Raw genomic sequence first — 20,728 nt, forward strand, 5'->3', positions numbered from 1 at the left:
ATTTTTCTTCATTTTGATATGCTTCGCTTGCCATACTCTGACGTATTACGTAAGCGACGCTGACAGACCGGATAGCAAGCTATGGTGAGCCAGCAGTTTCTCCAAATCAATATTTCTAGTATTTTAACTTAATTTATGATCGCATTCTAAACTGTCATTTTGTTGAACGTGTTTGCTGCGTAATTCCAATCTGCCATTTGCAGGAGGAAACATGTTAGCTAGCTAGGTAGATTGTGGCTAGCAACTTGTTATAGTTTTGAAATACAGCTAACTCACTGTTACTAGCTAAGTGCTTTTGAGTGTATCTTCACTGTGTGTCCGATATGTGATTTATTTGACAGGGTCAAAGTCAGAGTGGAGGACATGGACCCGGGGGAGGAAAAAAAGACGACAAGGTAAGTAATCCATACTAGTAGCTAGCTAGCTAACGTTACTCTGTCTCAAAATCTAGTAACGTTAGCTATCTCATGTTGCTAATAACACTTAAGCTAACCTTGTGAAAACTTGAATATTCATCTAACCAGTTTGCTACACATCGACTCTTTGTCTGATAACTGGTCACACTGTTCTGTAACTTTTGCTGGACTGTTCAGGATAAGAAAAAGAAATATGAACCACCAATCCCCACCAGGGTTGGGAAGAGGAAGAAGAAGAGCAAGGGACCTGATGCTGCCAGCAAGCTACCTCTTGGTAAGTTAGTTGGGCTACATTTAACTTTATACTTTTCATTGTCATGGCAGAGATCCTTTCTACTTACTGATGTTGAATTGTAAACCGCAACAGACTGCTGTTTACAATTTTACAACTGCTGTTTTTCCAGACAATTTTACCTGTTCCATACAACTGAATGATCGCTCTCTCGCTCTCTCGCTCTCTCAGTAACTCCCCATACACACTGCAGGCTGAAGCTGCTGAAGCAGGAGCGGATCAAAGACTACCTGCTGATGGAGGAGGAGTTTATCAGGAACCAGGAACAGATGAAGCCCCTTGAGGAGAAACAAGAGGTAGTGTACAAGAAAATCTATTAAAAAGTCTTGATCTTTATTGTTCCCGAAGGGCACTTAATGTACAGGCAGCATATAAAACACTGTTCATATGGTCCTATCAGTAAAATATATATCAGTCGATCTCTTTGCATCCCTATAAAACATAACACTATAAAGCCTTCACACTGCACCTTTTTAACTAAATATTAATGAATTCATCCATCCTCTGTTGTCCTGCAGGAGGAGAGGTCTAAGGTAGATGATCTGAGAGGAACCCCCATGTCAGTGGGGAACCTGGAAGAGATCATCGATGACAACCACGCCATCGTTTCTACGTCTGTGGGCTCTGAGCACTATGTCAGCATCCTCTCCTTTGTAGACAAGGACCTGCTGGAGCCGGGCTGTTCCGTCCTTCTCAACCACAAGGTACTGACTGAGTCTGCCATTACTGACGGAGTCTGCCATTAAGCTGTGTTTGGCTGTTGCCCTGACTCTGGCAAAACATTCATTGAAAAGCTGATATTTACTGTACATTTCCATTGAGTGACGTGTGTTCACAGGTCCATGCCGTCATTGGGGTCCTAATGGATGACACTGATCCTCTGGTGACAGTGATGAAGGTGGAGAAGGCCCCACAGGAGACGTACGCTGACATTGGTGGACTGGATAACCAGATCCAGGAAATTAAGGTAGAGCAGTAGAGCACAGAACAACAGTTCATGTTAATGCTCTACTCAGGCATAGCGTTTCAATGCATTAGACTCCCAAGATTTTTCCAAGCCAACTATTCTGTATTCTTAATGTAAATGGTTACATCTGGGTCCGTGGAGGCTAGTGTCACTTTAAATTGGAGTACAGAGTCATTGTAATGGCTTATATGGAACGATATCAAACACATGGTAACCATTTTTCCTGACTGACAACTGTACTTGTGGTTCCCTGTGTTCCTCTCAGGAGTCTGTGGAGCTCCCTCTGACCCATCCGGAGTACTATGAAGAGATGGGCATCAAACCTCCTAAAGGAGTCATTCTGTATGGCGCACCAGGGACCGGTAAAACAACTAAAACAATTGCGGACAAACATTTAAGATAGAACAGCATTTGGATATGTCTTTTCTCTGGTAATACTTAAAGGGGTGTTTTCCTGTGCACAGATTAAAAAGGCAATCTGCAGTTGCTACATTTGATTTCAGAGTTATTAATTAAGGATATTTTCCCATTGATTCTTCAAGAATATAACTTATAAATGTCTCATGGACTTAGTTCAACTGTCACATCCCATCAGAACCCAAAATATGAGCTTGTTCTACTCCAATGTTTGTAAACAAAGTAAATGTAAACAAACACTGTATAGCCTCAACATGGTTAAAACTATAATTTTGATATCATGGATGGTCAGTCCATAGCTCTGTCTACAAATTTAAGAGTGGTTACATTTCTCCAGCCCCATCCTTCAGCTTTTTACTTGAAACACTTTGTTATAGTTTCAACTGCTGATTGCACCTTTAGGCCTAATCCTGGACTAAAAAGCATTTAAAAGGGAGATTCTCCATTGAACTTGCTTTGTAGTCCAAAACTACATCTAGAAACCGCCTCTAAAAGTGGCATAGTTTGACACTGTTCTTATGATGTGTTAGGGAAGACCCTACTGGCCAAGGCGGTGGCTAACCAGACGTCCGCAACTTTCCTGCGTGTGGTGGGCTCTGAGCTGATCCAGAAGTACCTGGGGGACGGGCCTAAGCTGGTCCGAGAGCTGTTCAGGGTGGCCGAGGAACACGCACCCTCCATCGTCTTCATCGATGAGATCGACGCCATCGGGACTAAAAGGCAAGGCTAGAGGGGTTTTCAGACCGTGGTCATTGAGGTTGTGTGCAGGAGTATGTGTCTTATGTTGATGAGGAGTTCATCATAATTATAATGAAAAAATACAGTAGGCTCATTTCATGTTCACAAATCTATAGACTACTTTATTGTTACATTATTGCACACTGGGGGGAAAAGTACAAACAAGCACACACAAACCCACTTTCCTACCGCCATCCCCCTAAATACAACAGTTGTCATTAAGTGTTTTACATTATCTTGGGCTGGCCTAGAACAAATCACAATATCAGCAACTTAAAGATTACATGTGATGGTACTGAATATCTATTATTTGTTATTTGTAAACTTTGCCATGAAATTAGCAGCAACAGTACAGAACCATTGCTAAACTGGCACATTAGATGGGACATTTCTGACGCGATAGATGCGCGATTAAAGGGGAATGACACTCAAATCTAAATGTGTATTAAAAAAAAAAGTCTGGAAAACTTATATGATTTAAGCGTTAACGTGGATTCAGAACATCCCATTTTGTTGTTTCTCTATGAACAATTGTAATTTTTTTCTAAAACTAGGAAATGAATGAGAACACAATTTGGGGAAATAAGCAGGTTTTATAGGACCCCCTTAGTTGTTTATTAACCATTATTTTACCAGGTACATTGACAGAAAACATTGACAGTTGAAGGGGGGAGGATAAGAATGTGCCTATTTGAAAGCTATATTTTTTTTTTTTGTAGTGACAAGTAAAAAAATAAAATGTTAAAGTAGCTCTCATGCTAGAAAAAGTTGGAGCCCACTGTTTTATAGTACTGCTTTAGTTTACAGTAATATAATTGACAAAATTACTGTAGAAAAGTAAAATGGCCTGGCCGTCAGCGGTAGAAGAGTAACACAGCTGACTCAAGCATGTCTTTTGATACACTCCAGCCTTTGTGGTTCCCATAGCCATTCCAGGCAAAGGAGGTGAAGTCCCCCACACTGTTTTGGGGCCGCCTCAGAGAAATACAGTATGCATCAACCTGTCCGCCTTTGGGTTTGGTCCCAGAGCAAATAGCCATGGCTGCCCATTCCCAATTAATTGCTCTGAAACTGATGAAGCCTGGTTCAAACTCCCTTTGAGCGTAAGGGCCGTAAAACGCTTTGGTGGTCTGTTTGTCCCCATGGTCATAAACTATGGGAATCGAGGGTCCATTGTTGATCAAAGGTGCACCAGCGATGTACTTCACTGGGTACCTGTGGAAGAGTTCATGCAGGTTTCCCCCGTATTGGCTCAGGAAGCGTGTTTCGGTGGGTAGCCCAGGATGGCGGTGGGGTTCCAGTCTTTCATCGGTTTATTGTTGGGAATGTGCCACACCGACATGTCTTATGCCTTGATGTCATAGTAGCCAGGATTCTTGTAATCGTCAGCAGTGGCGCCTTCAGCTTTTCCGAAAGTGTTTATGTTGACCCAGTTGCCATCCCCTTCTGGCCGAAAGGGGTTGCTGCCCTGCTGGCTTGTCCAACGGTCACCCAGCGTGCACTTCCCATAGATGTTGTTCTCGTGTACGCTCGCCACCAACGTCCAGCCACCCCACTGCCATCCTGCGCTACCACACCGAGACACGCTTCCTGAAGGTTTGGTACACCACCCCGTTCTCTGTGGTCAGGTAGTACAGCCCGTCTTCAAATTCAAAATAGTGCGCCCTTATTTCCTGGCAGCTTCTGGCGACGTAAAGGGACCTATCTCTTAGTAACTTCTCTCTCTTGGGAACTTCTGAAGCCTTACCCAGAAGTGAAGGGTTTGTATATGACGTGTGTTGCGCCATCAGGAGACGGATCATCAGCAGAAGAGAACAGTACATCATGTCTGCTGAAGGCTGGACCGGACTCCCGAGATGACACTAGGCAGGGCTTCGAGTAGGGAAGGCTTATATAGCTAGTTTTTGTCAACACAGCAGTTACTTTGTCAATTCCAATACTTTGTCAATACTTCGTCAGCTTCTGGAGACACTCGAGAGGCACACTCAGCTTGTGAGCCAATATTTATACTCTGGGTTCACAGATGAGTTATACTTGTTGCACGCTAATAGGTCTGTTTCGTTAACCACAAACTAATTTACATAAACCGGTGCGAAGCCGTCTGCATCATTAACGTAGGTGACCGATATAGAGTGAAAAGGCAATATTGTAGCTTGCAAAACAGGAACCATGACCCCCCCCTGTCTATTGACCCATGTTTTTGTTTTCACTCCTGTTATTTAGCAATTACAAGTTTTTCATGAGTAAGACCTTGAAGTTGAGCACCCCTCCTATTTTCCTGGTTGCTGAATCACGGAGACCTACCAACACCCACATTTCCATGGTATTTGATTAGGTTAGCAACAAACTGAAAATTGATTAAGCATATGTCCCGAGGGGGAGTCATATATGGCCAATATATCACTGCTAAGGGCTGTTCTTAGGCACAAGTAGATTTTTGGTTGAAATCTGTGAAAAAAGCTACTACTTAGGGTCTATGTTTGCCTATGCCAAAATAACAAGGAAACAATGCTTACTCAACCAATATTTGCCTATTGGCAAATATGTTATTGTGCTATTGCACAAACTCAGTAGCCTTATTAGTGTCCGCCTTAAGTTTTGGAGGTTGGGGGTTCAATCCCCAGTGGAGTCATACCAAAGACTCCAATGCCTCTCTGTATAGCACTCAGCATTAGCGTCCTGTCCAGGGAGTGTACTGGTAGGCCGACATTAAGTTGCCTCTCGCTACTCAAACGGGAGATGGGGCAGGAGCCTAAAGGCAGTTCTGGCTCAGACAAGGCTTTCTTACTTGCTTTACTATTGCTTAATGATTGAGTTAGCAGTACAGTGGACACAATGTGATTTACATTACTATGTTTTGTATACCTCAATGTGTATAGGATGTCATCGCTACGATAGTCTGCATCCTCTCTCTCTCTATAACTATCACCTATGTAAAGAAGCCACTGCTTGCAAAACAGAATCCGCAAAACAGGAACCATGCCCTCCCCACCCTTGTCTTTTGACCGTTGTCCTTGTGTTCACCTCGTTATTTAGCAATAACAAGTACATATGTGTTCTGCTAATAGGGCCCACCCTCGGCCTAGGCGCAGTCCTCTCCCTGTTCCCTTCACTGCTGTACCAAGGTTTCAATGAGTATCGGTTGGAAAAATTGCTCAGAGAAATAATTTTGTTTAACAGCACAAAAAAAAATCTAAAACACATAGGGGTCAACATTATTGCCACCGCTGTTTTCAATACTCCTTCACCCTTCCTTTGTGATGATAATGACACTGAGCCTTTTTCTAAAATGTTTTATGAGATTGGAGAACACATTGGGAAAATCTTAGACCATTCCTCCATACAGAATCTTTCCAGATCCTTGATATCCTTCGTCTGTGCTTATGTACTTCCCTCTTCAATTTAAACCACAGGTTTTCATTTGGGATTCAAGTCCGGAGACTGAGATGGCCATTGCAAATGTTACTTTTTGTGGTCAATTAACCATTTCTTTGTGGATGTTGATGTGTGCTTGGGGTTATTGTCTTGCTGGAAGATCCACTTGCGGCCAAGTGCCAGCCTCCTGGCAGAGGCAACCAGGTTTTTGACTAAAATATCCCAGTACTTGGTAAAGTTCAGGATGCTGTTGACCTTAAAGGCAACAGGACCAGTGGAGGCTTTTGAGATTTGTTTTATTACTTGTTAAACAAACTTTTTCTCTGTGCAATTGTTTTAGTATAAAATAATATTATTTCCCAATTTTAGGGGAGCATACAATATAGTTCAGTATTTTTTTGCTCATCTTCATCAAGGGTTTCAATAATTTTGGCGTTTTTCTTAAATACAAAAAAAAAGGTATGTTGTGATTTGTTGAGCACTCCTTATTTTCCTGGTTGCTTAATCACAGAGACCTACAGTGCCTTCAGAAAATATTTACATCCCTTGAATTTTTCCACATGTTGTGTTACAGCCTAAATGTAAAATTGATACCGTTTAGATTTTGTGTCCCTGATCTACACACAATACCCCATAAAGTCAAAGTGGAGTTATGGTTTCAAATTAATAAAAAATGAAAAGCTGAAATGCCCTGAGTCAATAAGTATTGATCCCTTTTGTTAACGCAAGCCTAAATAAGTTCAGGAGTAAAAATGTGCTTAACAAGTCACATAATAAGTTGCATGGACTCACTCTGTGCAATAATAGTGTTTTAACATGATTTTTGAATGACTACCCCACAAAAACAATTATATGTAATGTCCCTCTTTCAACCACAAAGACCAGGGAGGTTTTCCAATGGTTCACAAAGAATTGCACCTATTGGTAGATGGCTGATGGCAATGTGGCAAAGAAATTCACTTTTTATCCCGAATACAAAGTGTTGTTTTGGGCAAATCCAACACAAGACATCACTAAGTACCACTCTTCATATTTTCAAGCATGGTGGTGGCTGCATCATGTTATGGGTATCCTTGTCAATGGCAAGGACTATGGAGTTTTTTTATGATAAAAATAAACTAGAGTTAAGCACAGGCAAAATCCTAGAGGAAAACTTGGTTCTGTCTGCTTTCCAACAGACCCTGGGAGACAAATTCACCTTTTCAGCAGGACAATTTTTTTTAATGTATTTTTTTACCTTTTATTTAACTAGGCAAGTCAGTTAAGAACAAATTACCTAAAACACAAGGCCAAATATACACTGGAGTTTCTTACCAAGACGACATTGAATGTTCCCGAGTGGAGTAGTTCGTTTTGACTTAAATCGGCTTAAATCTATGGCAAGACTTGAAAATGGCTGTCTAGCAATGATCAACAACCAACTTGAGAGTTTGAAGAATTTTAGAAAGAATAATGGGCAAATATTATACAATCCAGGTGTTCAAAGCTCTTAGAGACCTACCCAGAAAGACTCTGTAATCAGTGCAGAGAGCTGTAATCGCTGCCAATGGTGATTCTAGCATGTATTGACTCAGGGGGTGGAATAATCATCTAATCAAGATGTATTGGTGTTTTTTTTAAATGTATTTCCTTTTTTTATTTTGACTTTGCAAAGTATTTTGTGTAAATCATTGACAAAAAATGTGTAACCCACAATGTGGAAAAGGTCAAGGGGTGTGAATACTTTCTGAAGGCATTGTATGTGAACTCTGATAAATAGTCATCACCCAACTTTCCATTGGTCGCCCAATATATGTCCATAGTGTCTACCTTGAGATTGGAAGGTTGGGGGTTCCATCCCCGGTCGGGTCATACCAAAACCTTGATGCATCTCTGTATGTCCAGGGAGTGTAGGCCGACATTAAGTTGCCTTTCGCTACAGAAACAGGAGATAGGCGCCTGCCCTAAGGGCCGTTCTGGCTCGTACAAAGCTTACTTACTTGCTTTACTATTGCTAAGTGATGGAATTAGCAGTACAGTGGACACAATGTGATTACAGCAGTAGAGGCTCCTAAGATGAGTAAGGGGAGGACCATCCTCAGTGAATTTCATAAAACAAAAAATAGTGAAACATTAAAGTTATCCTTTTTAGATTAAACAATGCTAAATATATTCAAGTCACCAAATAATTGAATAAAACACTGTTTTCCACTCTGTAGAGTAGCACCATGGTGTAGCCGGAGGACAGCTTGCTTCCGTCCTCCTCTGGGTACATTGACTTCGATACAAAACCTAGGAGTCTCGTGGTTCTCACCCCCTTCCATAGACTTACACTGTAATTAGGACAACTTCTGGAGGATGTCCTCCAACCTATAGGAGCTCTTATTGTCCACCCAATCAAAGGATCAGAGAATTAATCTAGTATAAGCTACAGCTAGCTAGCACTGCAGTACATAAAATGTGGTTAGTAGTTGACTCAGAGAGAAAGACAATAGTTATGAACAAATTAATTTCTTCAAAAAATGAAGAAGCAAGAGAGACCCAAATTAACCCAAATTAACTTACTTAGCAAGCAAATGCAGCTAGCTAGTTTAGCCTACTCAAACACCCAGCTCAAACAGAGAGGGATGCTATGTTAGCTAGCTGGCTATGAATATCCAACACTGGAACTCTTCCAAATCAAGGTAAGCTTTTGGTTTTATTAATGTATTGCCGCCGGGACCCGCTAGTGTAACTGCTAAACTGTTTGCGGCTGACTGTACTCTGTACAGCATGATTGTAGCAGGTTTACTAACGCGTTAATTCTAGTAGCTATGACGTTAATATGGTGACAACAATGTAGCCTGTGTGTGGCAGTTAGCAGTTATGATATAAAGGTTTGGCTTAGAAATAATTTTTTGCCTGGTCACAGACAGCTGATGTGTTGTGAACTGAAGTCCACAAGTGAAGGGAAAAGGTGAGAGCGCATAGATGCGAGAAGGAATTGTACAACGATCAAAGGAATCATGCCTTGTGGCTCAGTTGGTAGAGCATGGCACTTGTAATGCCAGGGTTGTGAGTTTGATTCCAAAGGGGTACCATTATGAAAAATGTATGTACTCACTAGTGGTGCAACGGATCACAAAACTCACGGTTTTGAGTCACGATCAGATCATTTTTCGGATCAGCAACAAACAAAAAAAGGGAGACAAATATAACTTTGCTTTCCATTTATTACTTAAAGAACACTTAAAGCAAGGAACTTTTCAATGTTTAAATAAAATCTTAAAATATATTCCATACTCAATTGTTAAATTAAAGTGCAATATGAGGCGTGTTACTTTCTTCCTTTGAACAATAGTGAATGAAAAAATAGCCTGTGTCCACGTCATCAAAGCAAAGCAGACCTGAGCTTATAACTTCAAATAGTTTTTCAAAAAGATGAGGATGTCTACATTGTCTGGGGAGAGGGTAGACCTCTTTGCAGTCACTATGTCCCTTGCCTTGGAGAACAACCTCTCGCTAGGAACTGAAGTGCCAGGCACAGCCAGGTAGCATCTTGCCATCATGGCAGTGTGAGGGTATTTGCACTCATTGCTTTTCCACCATGCCAGTGGATCACCATCCACTGGGATGCCACCTCCTCTTTGATGGTGTTGGAAAACGTCTTGCCTGTGTCCTTGCTCACAAAGGTCTCCCTGAAAAGCTCCTTCATGGCCAAATGATTTTGTGGAGGAGATGCCTCTGAGTCTGCTCCTGTCGGCTCTGTGGCTTGACCCTGCAGAAAAAAATGACTTGATCTATTAAACTAACTCATTATTTTCATAGAACTATAATTGTGGCAATAACATTTAATAAAAGCCATTATTATTCCAAATCAATAATGGATGATTCTAATAGCAATAGCATAGACTAACATTAGACTGCAGTATATTTATTATTTAGGTAATTCACACTTATTTTATTGTTTTACCTCTTCAGTGGCCACAATCTCAGTGGTGAGATCACTGTATGTCCTCCGGCGAAGGGCAGGGTCTAGGTGAGACAGGGACTTGAACCTTGGATCCAGTGCAGTAGATCTAGGAAGGTAGTCCTGTACATTAGGGGGGTATCTGGGGTTCTCTAATGGCAGCCTTCACATCTCTAGTGATGGTGCTGTCTTCCTCACTTGGGGCCATGGATTGTAGAATCCTTGTTTTCAGAGGTAGGATCATGGACACAGATGGTGCAGTTTCAGTGCTCAATAGAGTTGTAACTATTTTGAGGCGTTTGAGCACCTGGAGGACCTCCTCTGCCACTTTCACATCATCATCAGACAAGGTGACGATGTCTTTGTTTTTTTAGGGTCTTGTCTGTCAGTGCAGAGTATACAGCTGCCTGCTGCTCAAGATGGAACTCCACTTCTGACATGTTGGAGAGCTATCTTGTTGTGACATGGTGTATGAGCTTGTGGGTCGGTAGCTGTAGCATTTCTTGCTTGGTCTTAAGCACATGAGCGGCTGTTGTGCTTCGGTGGAAAAAGGAAGCCACCTTCCTGATTCTCCCAAGGAGGCGGTCCATCTGGTTCACTGAGATTCCCCTTTGGGATGCTAAATTGATCATGTGCAAAGCAAGCTATCTGTGGCCCCAGTCCAGCCTCTATCACTGCATTTACTTGGTTCTTGGCATTATCTGTGGTGGTTGGGATATTGCTATTGGGTGCCTCTAGCTTCCACTCTGCTACTGCTCCTAGCAATACCTGCGCCAGATTTGTGCCTGTGTGACTCTCATAGAGGGGGCGTGTATGTAGCACCGGACTTGGCATCTCCCACTCCCCTGGAGGTCCACCAGTCTGTGGTGAGGGCAACAGAGGAGGCCTTGGATAATTCGTCGACAATTTTGATATTTTCCTGTTCATAAAGATCTGTCACGATCTTCATACTGAAGTGGGTGCGAGAGGGGATTTCGTAGCGTGGCTCAAGCACTTTCACCATATTTTTCAACCCTTTGTTTTCCACAACAGAGTATGGCCTCATGTCTGCAGTGATAAACATCCCAATAGATTTGGTGATGGCTTTAGCCCGGTCTGATTCTGCAGCAAAGGGCTGCTTAAATGCCGCAGTGAGAAGTTGTTGTCTCTTGGCTGAGTTGGTTCCTGTCACTGACACACCAGAGTGATGACGCTTTAAATGTGTGACCATGCTCCATGTATTTCCATAATCATACGGCACAATGCCTACACATCGTAATGGTGTTGTCCACCACCCTTCTTGACAGGGAACCAAAATGCTCCCATACATGAGACTTAAATGAAGCGGGAGGCTTTTCCAGTTCTTCAGCTCCTCCGCTAGCCATGGCTGTCACTGCACATTTTTCTTCTTTGCTTTTTGCAACGCGAGCATCCAGGATTGATTCGTTGGGATTCAACATGCCAAAAATAATCAAATCAGACTTCAGAGTAAAACACAGCACGCATCTGTCTTTATCTTTTCACTGCAACTCTGCATTGAGATTTAGGGAATTATTACTTTATAAAGTAACAGCGGCAGAAAAACTGTTTCACACTATGATGATTAAACTTTGTAATTGATCTGCGGTTCAAATGCGTGCCGAACCGTGGGGGGGGGGTGATCCGTACGGATCAACTACGGTCCGTTACACCACTAGCACTCACTAAGTCGCTCTTATCTAGTGTCTGCTAAATGACTAAAATGTACATTCTGTTTGTATGTAGATGCAGGCAAGAGTGTGCAAGGCGGTATTGACCTGTGTGCACGTACGTTGTAAACGTTCATTTGTAGGCTAGGTTGTAGCAACCTCATGATGAGTACAGGGGAAATTAGAGTATCATGTAGTAGCCTAAACCTATCACTGTTACATTGAACTGGGTGAATGGAATATGAATGACAGTCATCCAATATGCAGTAATGGAAATAAGGCCATGCTCAACAACAAAAAAATTGTCCTCCCTCATCTTAAACGGCACCGACCACCACTGGATTACAGTACTATGTTTTGTATACTTCAATGAACCTCCATGTATAGGAGGTAATCTCTACAATATTATGGTGTGGTTGAGGGTGTGGGTGTGGGCTGAGTACTGTGTCCTCTGCAGGTATGACTCTAACTCAGGAGGGGAGCGGGAGATCCAGAGGACTTTGCTGGAGCTGCTTAACCAGCTGGATGGCTTTGATTCCAGAGGTGATGTCAAGGTCATTATGGCCACCAACAGGATAGAGACCCTGGACCCCGCACTCATCAGACCAGGTACACGATAACATTAATATACGACTATGAATCTTCAATTGAAATTACAATGCAGCCTGTGCCAACCTAAATTAATCCTGACTTTGAGCAAGTAATGATTGGAGATGCAGTATCAAATCAATTTGTAAAGCCCTTTTTACATCAGCCGATGTCACAAAGTGCTGTACAGAAACCCAGCCTAAAACCACAAACGGCAAGCAATGCGGTTCTAGAAGCACGGTGGCTAGGAAAAACTCCCTAGAAAGGCCAAAACCTAGGAAGAAACCTAGAGAGGAACCAGGCTCTGAGGGTGGCCAGTCCTCTTCTGGCTGTGCCTGGTGGAGATTATAACATTACATGGCCAAGATGTTCAAACGTTCATAGATGACCAGCAGGGTTGAATAATAACAGTGGTTGTAGAGGGTGCAACAAGTCAGCACCTCAGGAGTAAATGTCAGTTGGCTTTTCATAGCCGATCATTCAGTTAGAGGCAGCAGGTGCGGGGGAGAGAGAGAGTCGAAAACATCAGGTCCGGGACAAGGTAGCACGTCCGGTGAACAGGTCAGGGTTCCATAGCTGCAGGCAGAACAGTTGAAACTGGAGCAGCAGCGGGTAGACTAGGGACAGCAAGGAGTCATCAGGCCAGGTAGTCTCGAGGCATGGTCCTAGGGCTCAGGTTCTCCGAGAGAATGGAGTTAGGGGGAGCTTACTTAAATTCACACAGGATAAGACAGGAGAAATAGCATACTGATCCTAGCACCCCGACACACACTATTGCAGCATAAATACTGGAGGCTGAGACAGGAGGGGTCGGGAGACACTGTCCGACGATAACCCCAGACAGAGCCAAACAGGCAGGATATAACCCCACCCACTTTTCCAAAGCACAGCCCCCACACCACTAGAGGGATATCTTCAAACCACCAACTTACTTACCTGAGACAAGGCCGAGTATAGCCCATGAAGATCTCCCCCACTGCACAAACCCAACCCAGACAGGAAGATCACGTATCTTATGTGATTGCCCCAAGGAGCATGTCCTCTGATTTGGTATATCTTTTTGTCCCCCACTCCTCAGGCCGTATTGACCGTAAAATAGAGTTCCCCCTGCCGGATGAGAAGACCAAGCGAAGAATCTTCCAGATCCACACCAGCAGGATGACTGTGGCAGACGATGTGACCCTGGACGAACTGATCCTGGCCAAGGATGACCTCTCCGGAGCTGACATCAAGGTGCAGTACTGACGTTGCAGCACCAAGCTGGGAGATAGTAATTAGACTACTCAAAAGAAAGACTGTCTGCTCTTCTATTTAACTTTTACCTTCTGGTTTTGCTGCCATCCTGCGGCACCTCAAAGAATTTTCACTGAAGTGTTTAACTTATTTCTCTCATTTCAGGCCATTTGTACAGAGGCAGGGCTGATGGCTCTGAGAGAGCGCAGGATGAAGGTGACGAACGAGGACTTTAAGAAGTCGAAGGAGAACGTGTTGTATAAGAAACAGGAAGGGACACCAGAGGGACTATACCTCTAACAACAGGGGCGGAACGCACTTCAGAAATGTCCTGTTCTTTCACTTACTGCTTCGAAACTTATTGCCTAGTAAAACCTTTCATACATGTTCATTGTATAGTTTGGACTTGATGTAGCCAGCTGTTTGTTCTTTAATTGCTGCAGCTATTGAATACCAATCTTGTATTATGGTCTGTTACCATAACCTTCTAAGTATCACCTCTTGAAGTACAATAATAGTAAATAAACAATTTGAAACAATTCAGATTTTTATTTCAAATAAAGTACATATTGATATTTTTTTTCAACCATGGTCAATTCTTGTTTAATATTTCATTAAAGCAACAAGTTCGAATCCATGTTAAGAAATCAACCAATTACAATATTTCCATAATGTGCAGCTGACTATTGTTTGTCAGGGACAGAGATAATTGGACAACAACTTTGCATATAAATGAACTGAATGACAACTAAAAAATAAACAAATCTACTATAACCAACAAAGATAAAGTATGTTACATAACAAAGTAGGTCATGGTAGCTTCTTGCTGTTCCAGGTGGTTGTCCTGCCCCTGAACCTACATTTAAAAAGGGAGAGTAAAACACAGGACAATACATTAAGAGTTCAGACGAATGCAGCAATTTGCTGTATCAGACTATACCTCAATGACTTCAAACTGGAATCTCCTCTCCAGCAGAGCTTTCCTTCGTACCACCACCTGACAACAGTGATGGAGAAAGAGAGGGAAGTTGTGATGTGAGGATGGCAGTGGTATTGTACTGAATCTAGTGTACAATTAGTTTTGCTCTTACTCACAGACACACAAACACCAATGATAATGGCCAGAGCAATGATGACGATGAGGGCAGCAAAGCCTGGATTGATGGTCATCATGTCCATGTGTGGGTGGTCATAGTGAAAGAACAGGACCTTGACAGAGTCCCTCGCCACCTCTAGTCTCCGGCCGTCCACCTCAAACCCAAACTTGTTGCTTTTCAACTAGAGGGGATGGCAAACAGTTACATTTTACTGCATAGTTAAAGCAAAATATTAGCACCTGGCATGCCAGATTGAACAGACCTTTATACAAAAAAATATTATTTCTTAAAATATGGAGCCTCCACCGACTGTTAGAGATATTCAATGACTTTACAAGCAAACAGCCTTTTTGAAATGTCTGAAAGCAGATACAGCTCTCATAAAATGTCTTACATCTCGCTCAATGTAGTAGGCCACAGTTGCTATGTCCACTGGCTCTTTGTCTGTCCTGTTGTCAGTCAGGCGGATGGACACTACTTGGTACAGTTCCCGCACCTGAGGAGGTGGCCGACCGGCAAAGATGACACATTCATAAAGACAGAGGTCACTCACAATCTCAAACGATAATCTATGAGGAAACATGCCTGCTTACTCACAGTTATGTCTAAGATCTGTGTTTTATCCAGCGTATATTCCCTGTCCAGCTTTAATACCAACTGCCTGAAACAACAATGGTGCCGTGACAACATAACTTCTCAATAAAAAATGTATTTAATAAAAACTGCATATCAATGGGTTACTACAGAGGAAGGACACATACCTTCGTATCTCATCCATGGTTTTTGCAACAGGTGTGAACTCCCCTTTAAATGTGAATTGAATATCAATGACACTACAAATGAAAGAGAGAACATAATTGATCACTTATGTATTTTAGAAACAATATATAATACTTATAATAAAATATATAGTTTACTTCATGATTTCACTCACTGGACTGTGACCAGCCTGTCACATTTGAGGGGGTCATGTGTCTGGTCAGAGACTGGGACTCCAGCCTTGTTAACACACCAGCATAGTTTGGTGTCCTCCTCTCTGCACTGTTTAGGTCTGAACATACCAGCTCCATCACAGTTTGGATGGTACTCTGTCCCTAAACTCCCCCCAGTTAACATGGTTCCTGTCCTGTGCTTGCTCAACATCTCCAGGTGTATTAGACGACACTTTGGAGTCACTGATGAAGAGTTCAATAACATGAGATATTTCCAATTTCATGTATCATTCCAAACTTACTCAGATATCAGATAGACATAGCCTACAGAGTAATGGGTGTGGATTTATACAAAGGAAGCAATTGAACCACTTAATTTATGTCCAAGCCTAAATGTCTAAAATCATACTGATATACAAGACAAATCCCATTGCAGATAAGAGATATAAGCCAATACTACAGAAGATGGTCTTACACCGGGTGCAGTTGACAGTGATGTTGTCATAGCCTCGGAACACAGGTTCACAGGTGCCACAGCGGTTGACATGGCAGGTGACATACTGGTTGTGATGACATACAGCTTCTCCACACACTGTGTCAACTTCACAGTCTTCCCGGACAGGAAATGCATCATCATTACATTCTTTATCTGTGATCAGAATAAAGAACATCATGAATGGAAGTTATTTTAAAATATATAAGATAAAAGGTCTGTTGATCTGATTTCAGGAAAAAAAATTAAATACAGCTATGAGAAATAACTACATAGGATCAGCAAGACTACATGATATCCACGTTACCATATATTTCACTAATGAAATTCTACATCACCATAGCACAGCCTGAGTAGTTGGTATCAAGTAGAAATGTAGCATATAGTTAGTAGCATGTAAAGGCAGAGGGCAATCCAGTAAACTCAGAGGCACATTATAATAGGTTAAAGGTCATCAGAAGTGTCAGACTCACCTGAGACAGCCAGAGTGGATGCTCTACTACTCTGAAGGATAAGCAGTGACGAGACTATATAAAGCTTCTCTACCCTCATGTCTGTGTTTCCTCTCTCCTTCCCTCCTGACTCTAAAGTGTACACTCCGGTGTGCTCCGTGCCACACCATTAAGCTGTGATGTCGTTATCCGCAGGAAATGCACACAAGCATCCCTCAGGATTCACAATGCGTGAAAGGCTTAGAGCTTATTTTTAAATAAAGGTTGGCAGACCAGTGTTGGGAAACAAAACATTCATTTTAAATTATCAGAGTAATCTATTTTTTATCAGTTTAAACTCAAGTCCTTGACATAAAAATAGATATTAAATACATCAAAATATGGACATTTTTGAATTAACACATAATACAGTGTATGTAAAATAATTTATTCACACTGTTTGAAAAGTAAAATGCATTTTTTTCTGGAGGACACTGTTCTATTGGTCAGTGCATGACGTCTGGGTGTCCACAGTAGTGTCTGAGGAAGCCAGGCCCCTGTTGCACTGTGGGAAGAGTTTTAGAGCCTCAGTCCTCCAGCAGTATGTCCACCTCCTCCATGGGAACTCTGTCTGAGGTTCTGATAACTGGATGATTTAGGGGTATGTTTTAAAGAGGTGTCATACCAGGAAGTTCATGTACATCCTCCACAGCAACGGACAGAGGACCCCGTGCTCTGTTGCTATGGTGTTCATAAACAGTGAGCGAATACGGTTGCTTAGGCCGTTCTCTGGAAGGGTGGAGGTGTCGCCATAGCAACCAGACCTGCCAAGAAAGCAATAACAACTCGTGAAAAAACATCCACTTAGCTAACCAAATGAACTTCAATCTAAATGTGAGCTACTGCAGACTAGTACTATCTCTGTGTGTGTGTGTTCTGTTATCAACATTATTTGATTAAATTGATACTGATTAAAGTCTTCCATCCTCAGTGTTCCCACGTCTGTAGAGTCCACCAGCTGCTTCCTCTGCACTGATGGCGAACAGGCGTGGCACGACACTGGCACTAGCCTTGGTCACGCTGTGGAAGAAGCGGCGTGCCCTGCCGTCGCTGTGGTAGCGCTTCTCCATCTGCACATAGAGCTGCCACAGGGGGGCACTCGAGGCAGAGCAGGCTAGCGCCGAGGTCAGCGCCAGTCTGAGATGGCTGACTGGGTACACGCTGGTGCTGCTGTGGTAGCACGGCAGTGCCGCCTGCTGGACAGCCAGGGCCTCACACTCTGAGGCAGCAGAGCTCTGTGTCTGTGTGTCACTGTTAGCCTCGCTGCTAGCTGACCCTTGGGCTGACATACCGGGGTGTTGCTCCAGCCTTTCCCTCGCCAGGCTGTAGACTGCATCATCAACCCCCCACAGTCAGGTAATGGAACAGGGCATAACACCCCACTAGACCTTTGACCTGCCCGGCAGGGAGCTCACCACCGCCTGCTCATATGCCTTCCTGGGCTTCAGAACGGCCACTGGAGCCACCTGTCCAGTGAAGGGGGCATACGAACTACCCTCTGCTAGCTTGGTGAGGATGTAGACCGCTGGTGAAGACATGGCGGTAGTGGTATTTGGTATTTTATTAGGATCCCCATTAGCTGTTGAAAAAGCAGCAGCTACTCTTCCTGGGGTCCACACAAAACATGAAACATAATACAGAATGACATAATACAGAACATCAATAGACAAGAACAGCTCAAGGACAGAACTACATAAAAAAATGTAAAGACACACGTAGCCTACATATCAATGCATACAGACCAACTATCTAGGTCAAATAGAGGAGAGGCGTTGTGCCACGATGTGTTGCTTTATCTGTTTTTTGAAACCAGGTTTGCTGTTTATTTGAGCAATATGAGGTGGAAGGAAGTTCCATGCATTAAGGGCTCTATATAATAGTGTACGCTTTCTTGAAGTTGTTCTGGATATGGGGACTGTGAAAAGACCCCTGGTGGCATGTCTGGTGGGATAAGTGTGTGTGTCAGAGCTGTGTGTAACTTGACTATGCAAACAATTTGGGATTTTCAACAGATTAATGTGATGCAGTCAGTCTCTCCTCAGCTCTTAGCCAAGAGAGACTGGTATGCATAGTATTTATATCAGCCCTCTGATTACAATTAAGAGCAAAACGTGGTGCTCTGTTCTGGGCCAGCTGCAATTTAACTAGGTCTTTCCTTGCAGCACTGGACAACACGACTGGACAATAATCAAGATTAGACAAAACTAGAGCCTACTTAACCTTGTAAGTCGCTCTGGATAAGAGCGTCTGCTAAATGACTTAAATGTAAATGTAAATGTAAACCTAGTGAGTCTTCCCTGCCACTGCTCCGCCCGTACTCCCTCTCCAGGTCTCCTCCACCTCCAGCTGGGCGTAGAGCAGGCAGAGGTCACACAGGGCAGGGTCTGCCAGCCCCCCTGCCACGCCCAGACCCGTGTCGAACACCTTGTGGGCCTCGTCCAGATTCCCTAGCAGCCACTCCAGGTGGGCGTACTCCCGCAACAGGCTCGGCCAGGCACTTGCTTCTCTTTCCCTGGGCTTTCACACGCTTCTTGTTTCTTCCACGCACGTACCTCAGCACCTTCATGTTACATACAGAGCGAAGGAGAAGGGACACAGAGAGACATGAGCATTAGTGGGAGAATCTCAGTGGAGAATGAGAGGGGGAAGGACGCATAGTTCGGCATTAAAAAGGACTGAAGACATGTACATTTACAATTACTGTTATTTCCTTCACAATTAGAAAAAGCCTTTCAAACCAAAAGGAATTGTCCTTGGCTGAGCATATGCTTGCCAGACTCTAAAGCTTGTAGCTAGGGTAACCTGGCGTTACCTTGAGCTTCTCATACTGGATCCAGTGCAGTGAGAAGACGGCTCTCTCCTGAGTAGAGAACAGAAACTCCTCCCCCTGCTTGCACAGCCAAGCCCCCCTCCTGGTGCCCTGCAGCGAAGTCATGTGACCCACGGGGCTGACGGGAAGGTCGTCAGAGGTGAGTCAGGATTATGAACGTCTCCCAGCAGAGCCAGGTCGTCCAGCAGCTGGCTCCAGGAACTGTAGGCTATAACAGGAAGTGTCAGCAGGATTTAATAAATGTTTTCCTCATCAATCTACACACAATACCCCCAAATGACAAAGCCAAAACAGGTTATTAGAAATGTTTGCAAATGTATTAAAAATAAAAAACAGAAATAATTTACATAAGTATTCAGACTCTTTGCTATGAGACTCAGGTGCATCCGGTTCCCATTGATCATCCTTCTACAACTTGATTGGAGTCCACCTGTGGTAAATTACAATTACAGGCACACACCTGTCTATATAAAGTCCCACAGTTGACAGTGCATGTCAGAGCAAAATCCAAGCCATGAGGTCAAAGAAAAACATTTCTGCAGCATTGAAGGTCCCCAAGAACACAGTGGCCTCCATCATTCTTAAATGAAAGAAGTTTGAAACCACCAAGACTCTTCCTAGAGCTGGCCACCTGGCCAAACTGAGCAATCGGGGGAGAAGGTCCTTGGTCAGGGAGGTAACCAAGAACCCGATGGTCACTCTGACAGAGCTCCAGAGTTCCTCTGTGGAGATGGCAGAACCTTCCAGAAGGACAACCATCTCTGCAGCACTCCACCAATCAGGCCTTTATGGTAGAGTGGCCAGACGGAAGCCACTCCTCAGTAAAAGGCACATTACAGCCTGCTTGGAGTTTGCCAAGAGGCACCTAAAGGACTCTCAGACCATGACAAAGAAGATTCTCTGGTCTGATGAAACCAAGATGAAACCCTTTCGCCTGAATACCAAGCGTCACGTCTGGAGGAAACCTGGCACCATCGCTACGGTGAAGCATGGTGGTGGCAGCATCATGCTGTGGGGATGTATTTCAGCGGCAGGGAAAGATGAACGGAGAAAAGTACAGAGATCCTTGATTAAAACCTGCTCAGGACTTCAGACGGGGGTTGAAGGTTCACCTTCCAACAGGACAACGACCCTAAGCACACAGCCAAGACAACACAGGAGTGGCTTCGGGTCTCTGAATGTCCTTGAGTGGCCCAGCCAGAGCCCGAACTTGAACCCGATCAAACATCTCTGGACAGACCTGAAAAAAGCGGTGCAGCGACAC

At 43.4% G+C, this 20,728-nt stretch overlaps 2 protein-coding genes and 1 pseudogene across 7 annotated transcripts in view; 1 reads left to right on the forward strand and 2 right to left on the reverse strand.

The window, feature by feature from the left end:
* On the forward strand, positions 1-14,207 carry LOC106601249 (26S proteasome regulatory subunit 4). Its single transcript, XM_014193312.2, has 11 exons — positions 1-84; positions 342-395; positions 594-690; positions 880-1,004; positions 1,227-1,412; positions 1,547-1,675; positions 1,941-2,037; positions 2,623-2,812; positions 12,258-12,409; positions 13,467-13,621; positions 13,787-14,207. The coding sequence occupies exons 1-11, from the start codon at positions 82-84 to the stop codon at positions 13,919-13,921; spliced, it is 1,323 nt and encodes a 440-aa protein (XP_014048787.1). The 5' UTR covers positions 1-81; the 3' UTR covers positions 13,922-14,207.
* On the reverse strand, positions 2,992-4,969 carry LOC106601264 (intelectin-like; annotated as a pseudogene).
* LOC106601253 (epithelial cell adhesion molecule) overlaps positions 14,156-20,728 on the reverse strand; it is a 23,276-nt gene continuing 16,703 nt past the window's right edge. For 4 of the 6 annotated variants that reach the window (XM_045717254.1, XM_045717248.1, XM_045717251.1 and 1 more), the window contains 10 exons: positions 19,447-19,672; positions 16,617-19,194; positions 16,126-16,299; positions 15,653-15,893; positions 15,480-15,551; positions 15,316-15,379; positions 15,113-15,214; positions 14,717-14,899; positions 14,562-14,618; positions 14,156-14,477 (listed from right to left, as the gene is read on the reverse strand). In XM_045717254.1, the coding sequence (XP_045573210.1) occupies positions 14,415-14,477; positions 14,562-14,618; positions 14,717-14,899; positions 15,113-15,214; positions 15,316-15,379; positions 15,480-15,551; positions 15,653-15,893; positions 16,126-16,299; positions 16,617-16,695 (1,035 nt within the window). In that variant the 5' untranslated portion in view covers positions 16,696-19,194; positions 19,447-19,672 and the 3' untranslated portion in view covers positions 14,156-14,414. The remainder of the gene's footprint in view (positions 14,478-14,561; positions 14,619-14,716; positions 14,900-15,112; positions 15,215-15,315; positions 15,380-15,479; positions 15,552-15,652; positions 15,894-16,125; positions 16,300-16,616; positions 19,195-19,446; positions 19,673-20,728) is intronic. The other 2 variants (XM_045717250.1, XM_045717249.1) reach the window with 2 other exon arrangements.

This window comes from Salmo salar, chromosome ssa01 (assembly GCF_905237065.1).
Source record: "Salmo salar chromosome ssa01, Ssal_v3.1, whole genome shotgun sequence".
In the NCBI taxonomy this organism is placed as follows: Eukaryota; Metazoa; Chordata; class Actinopteri; order Salmoniformes; family Salmonidae; genus Salmo; species Salmo salar.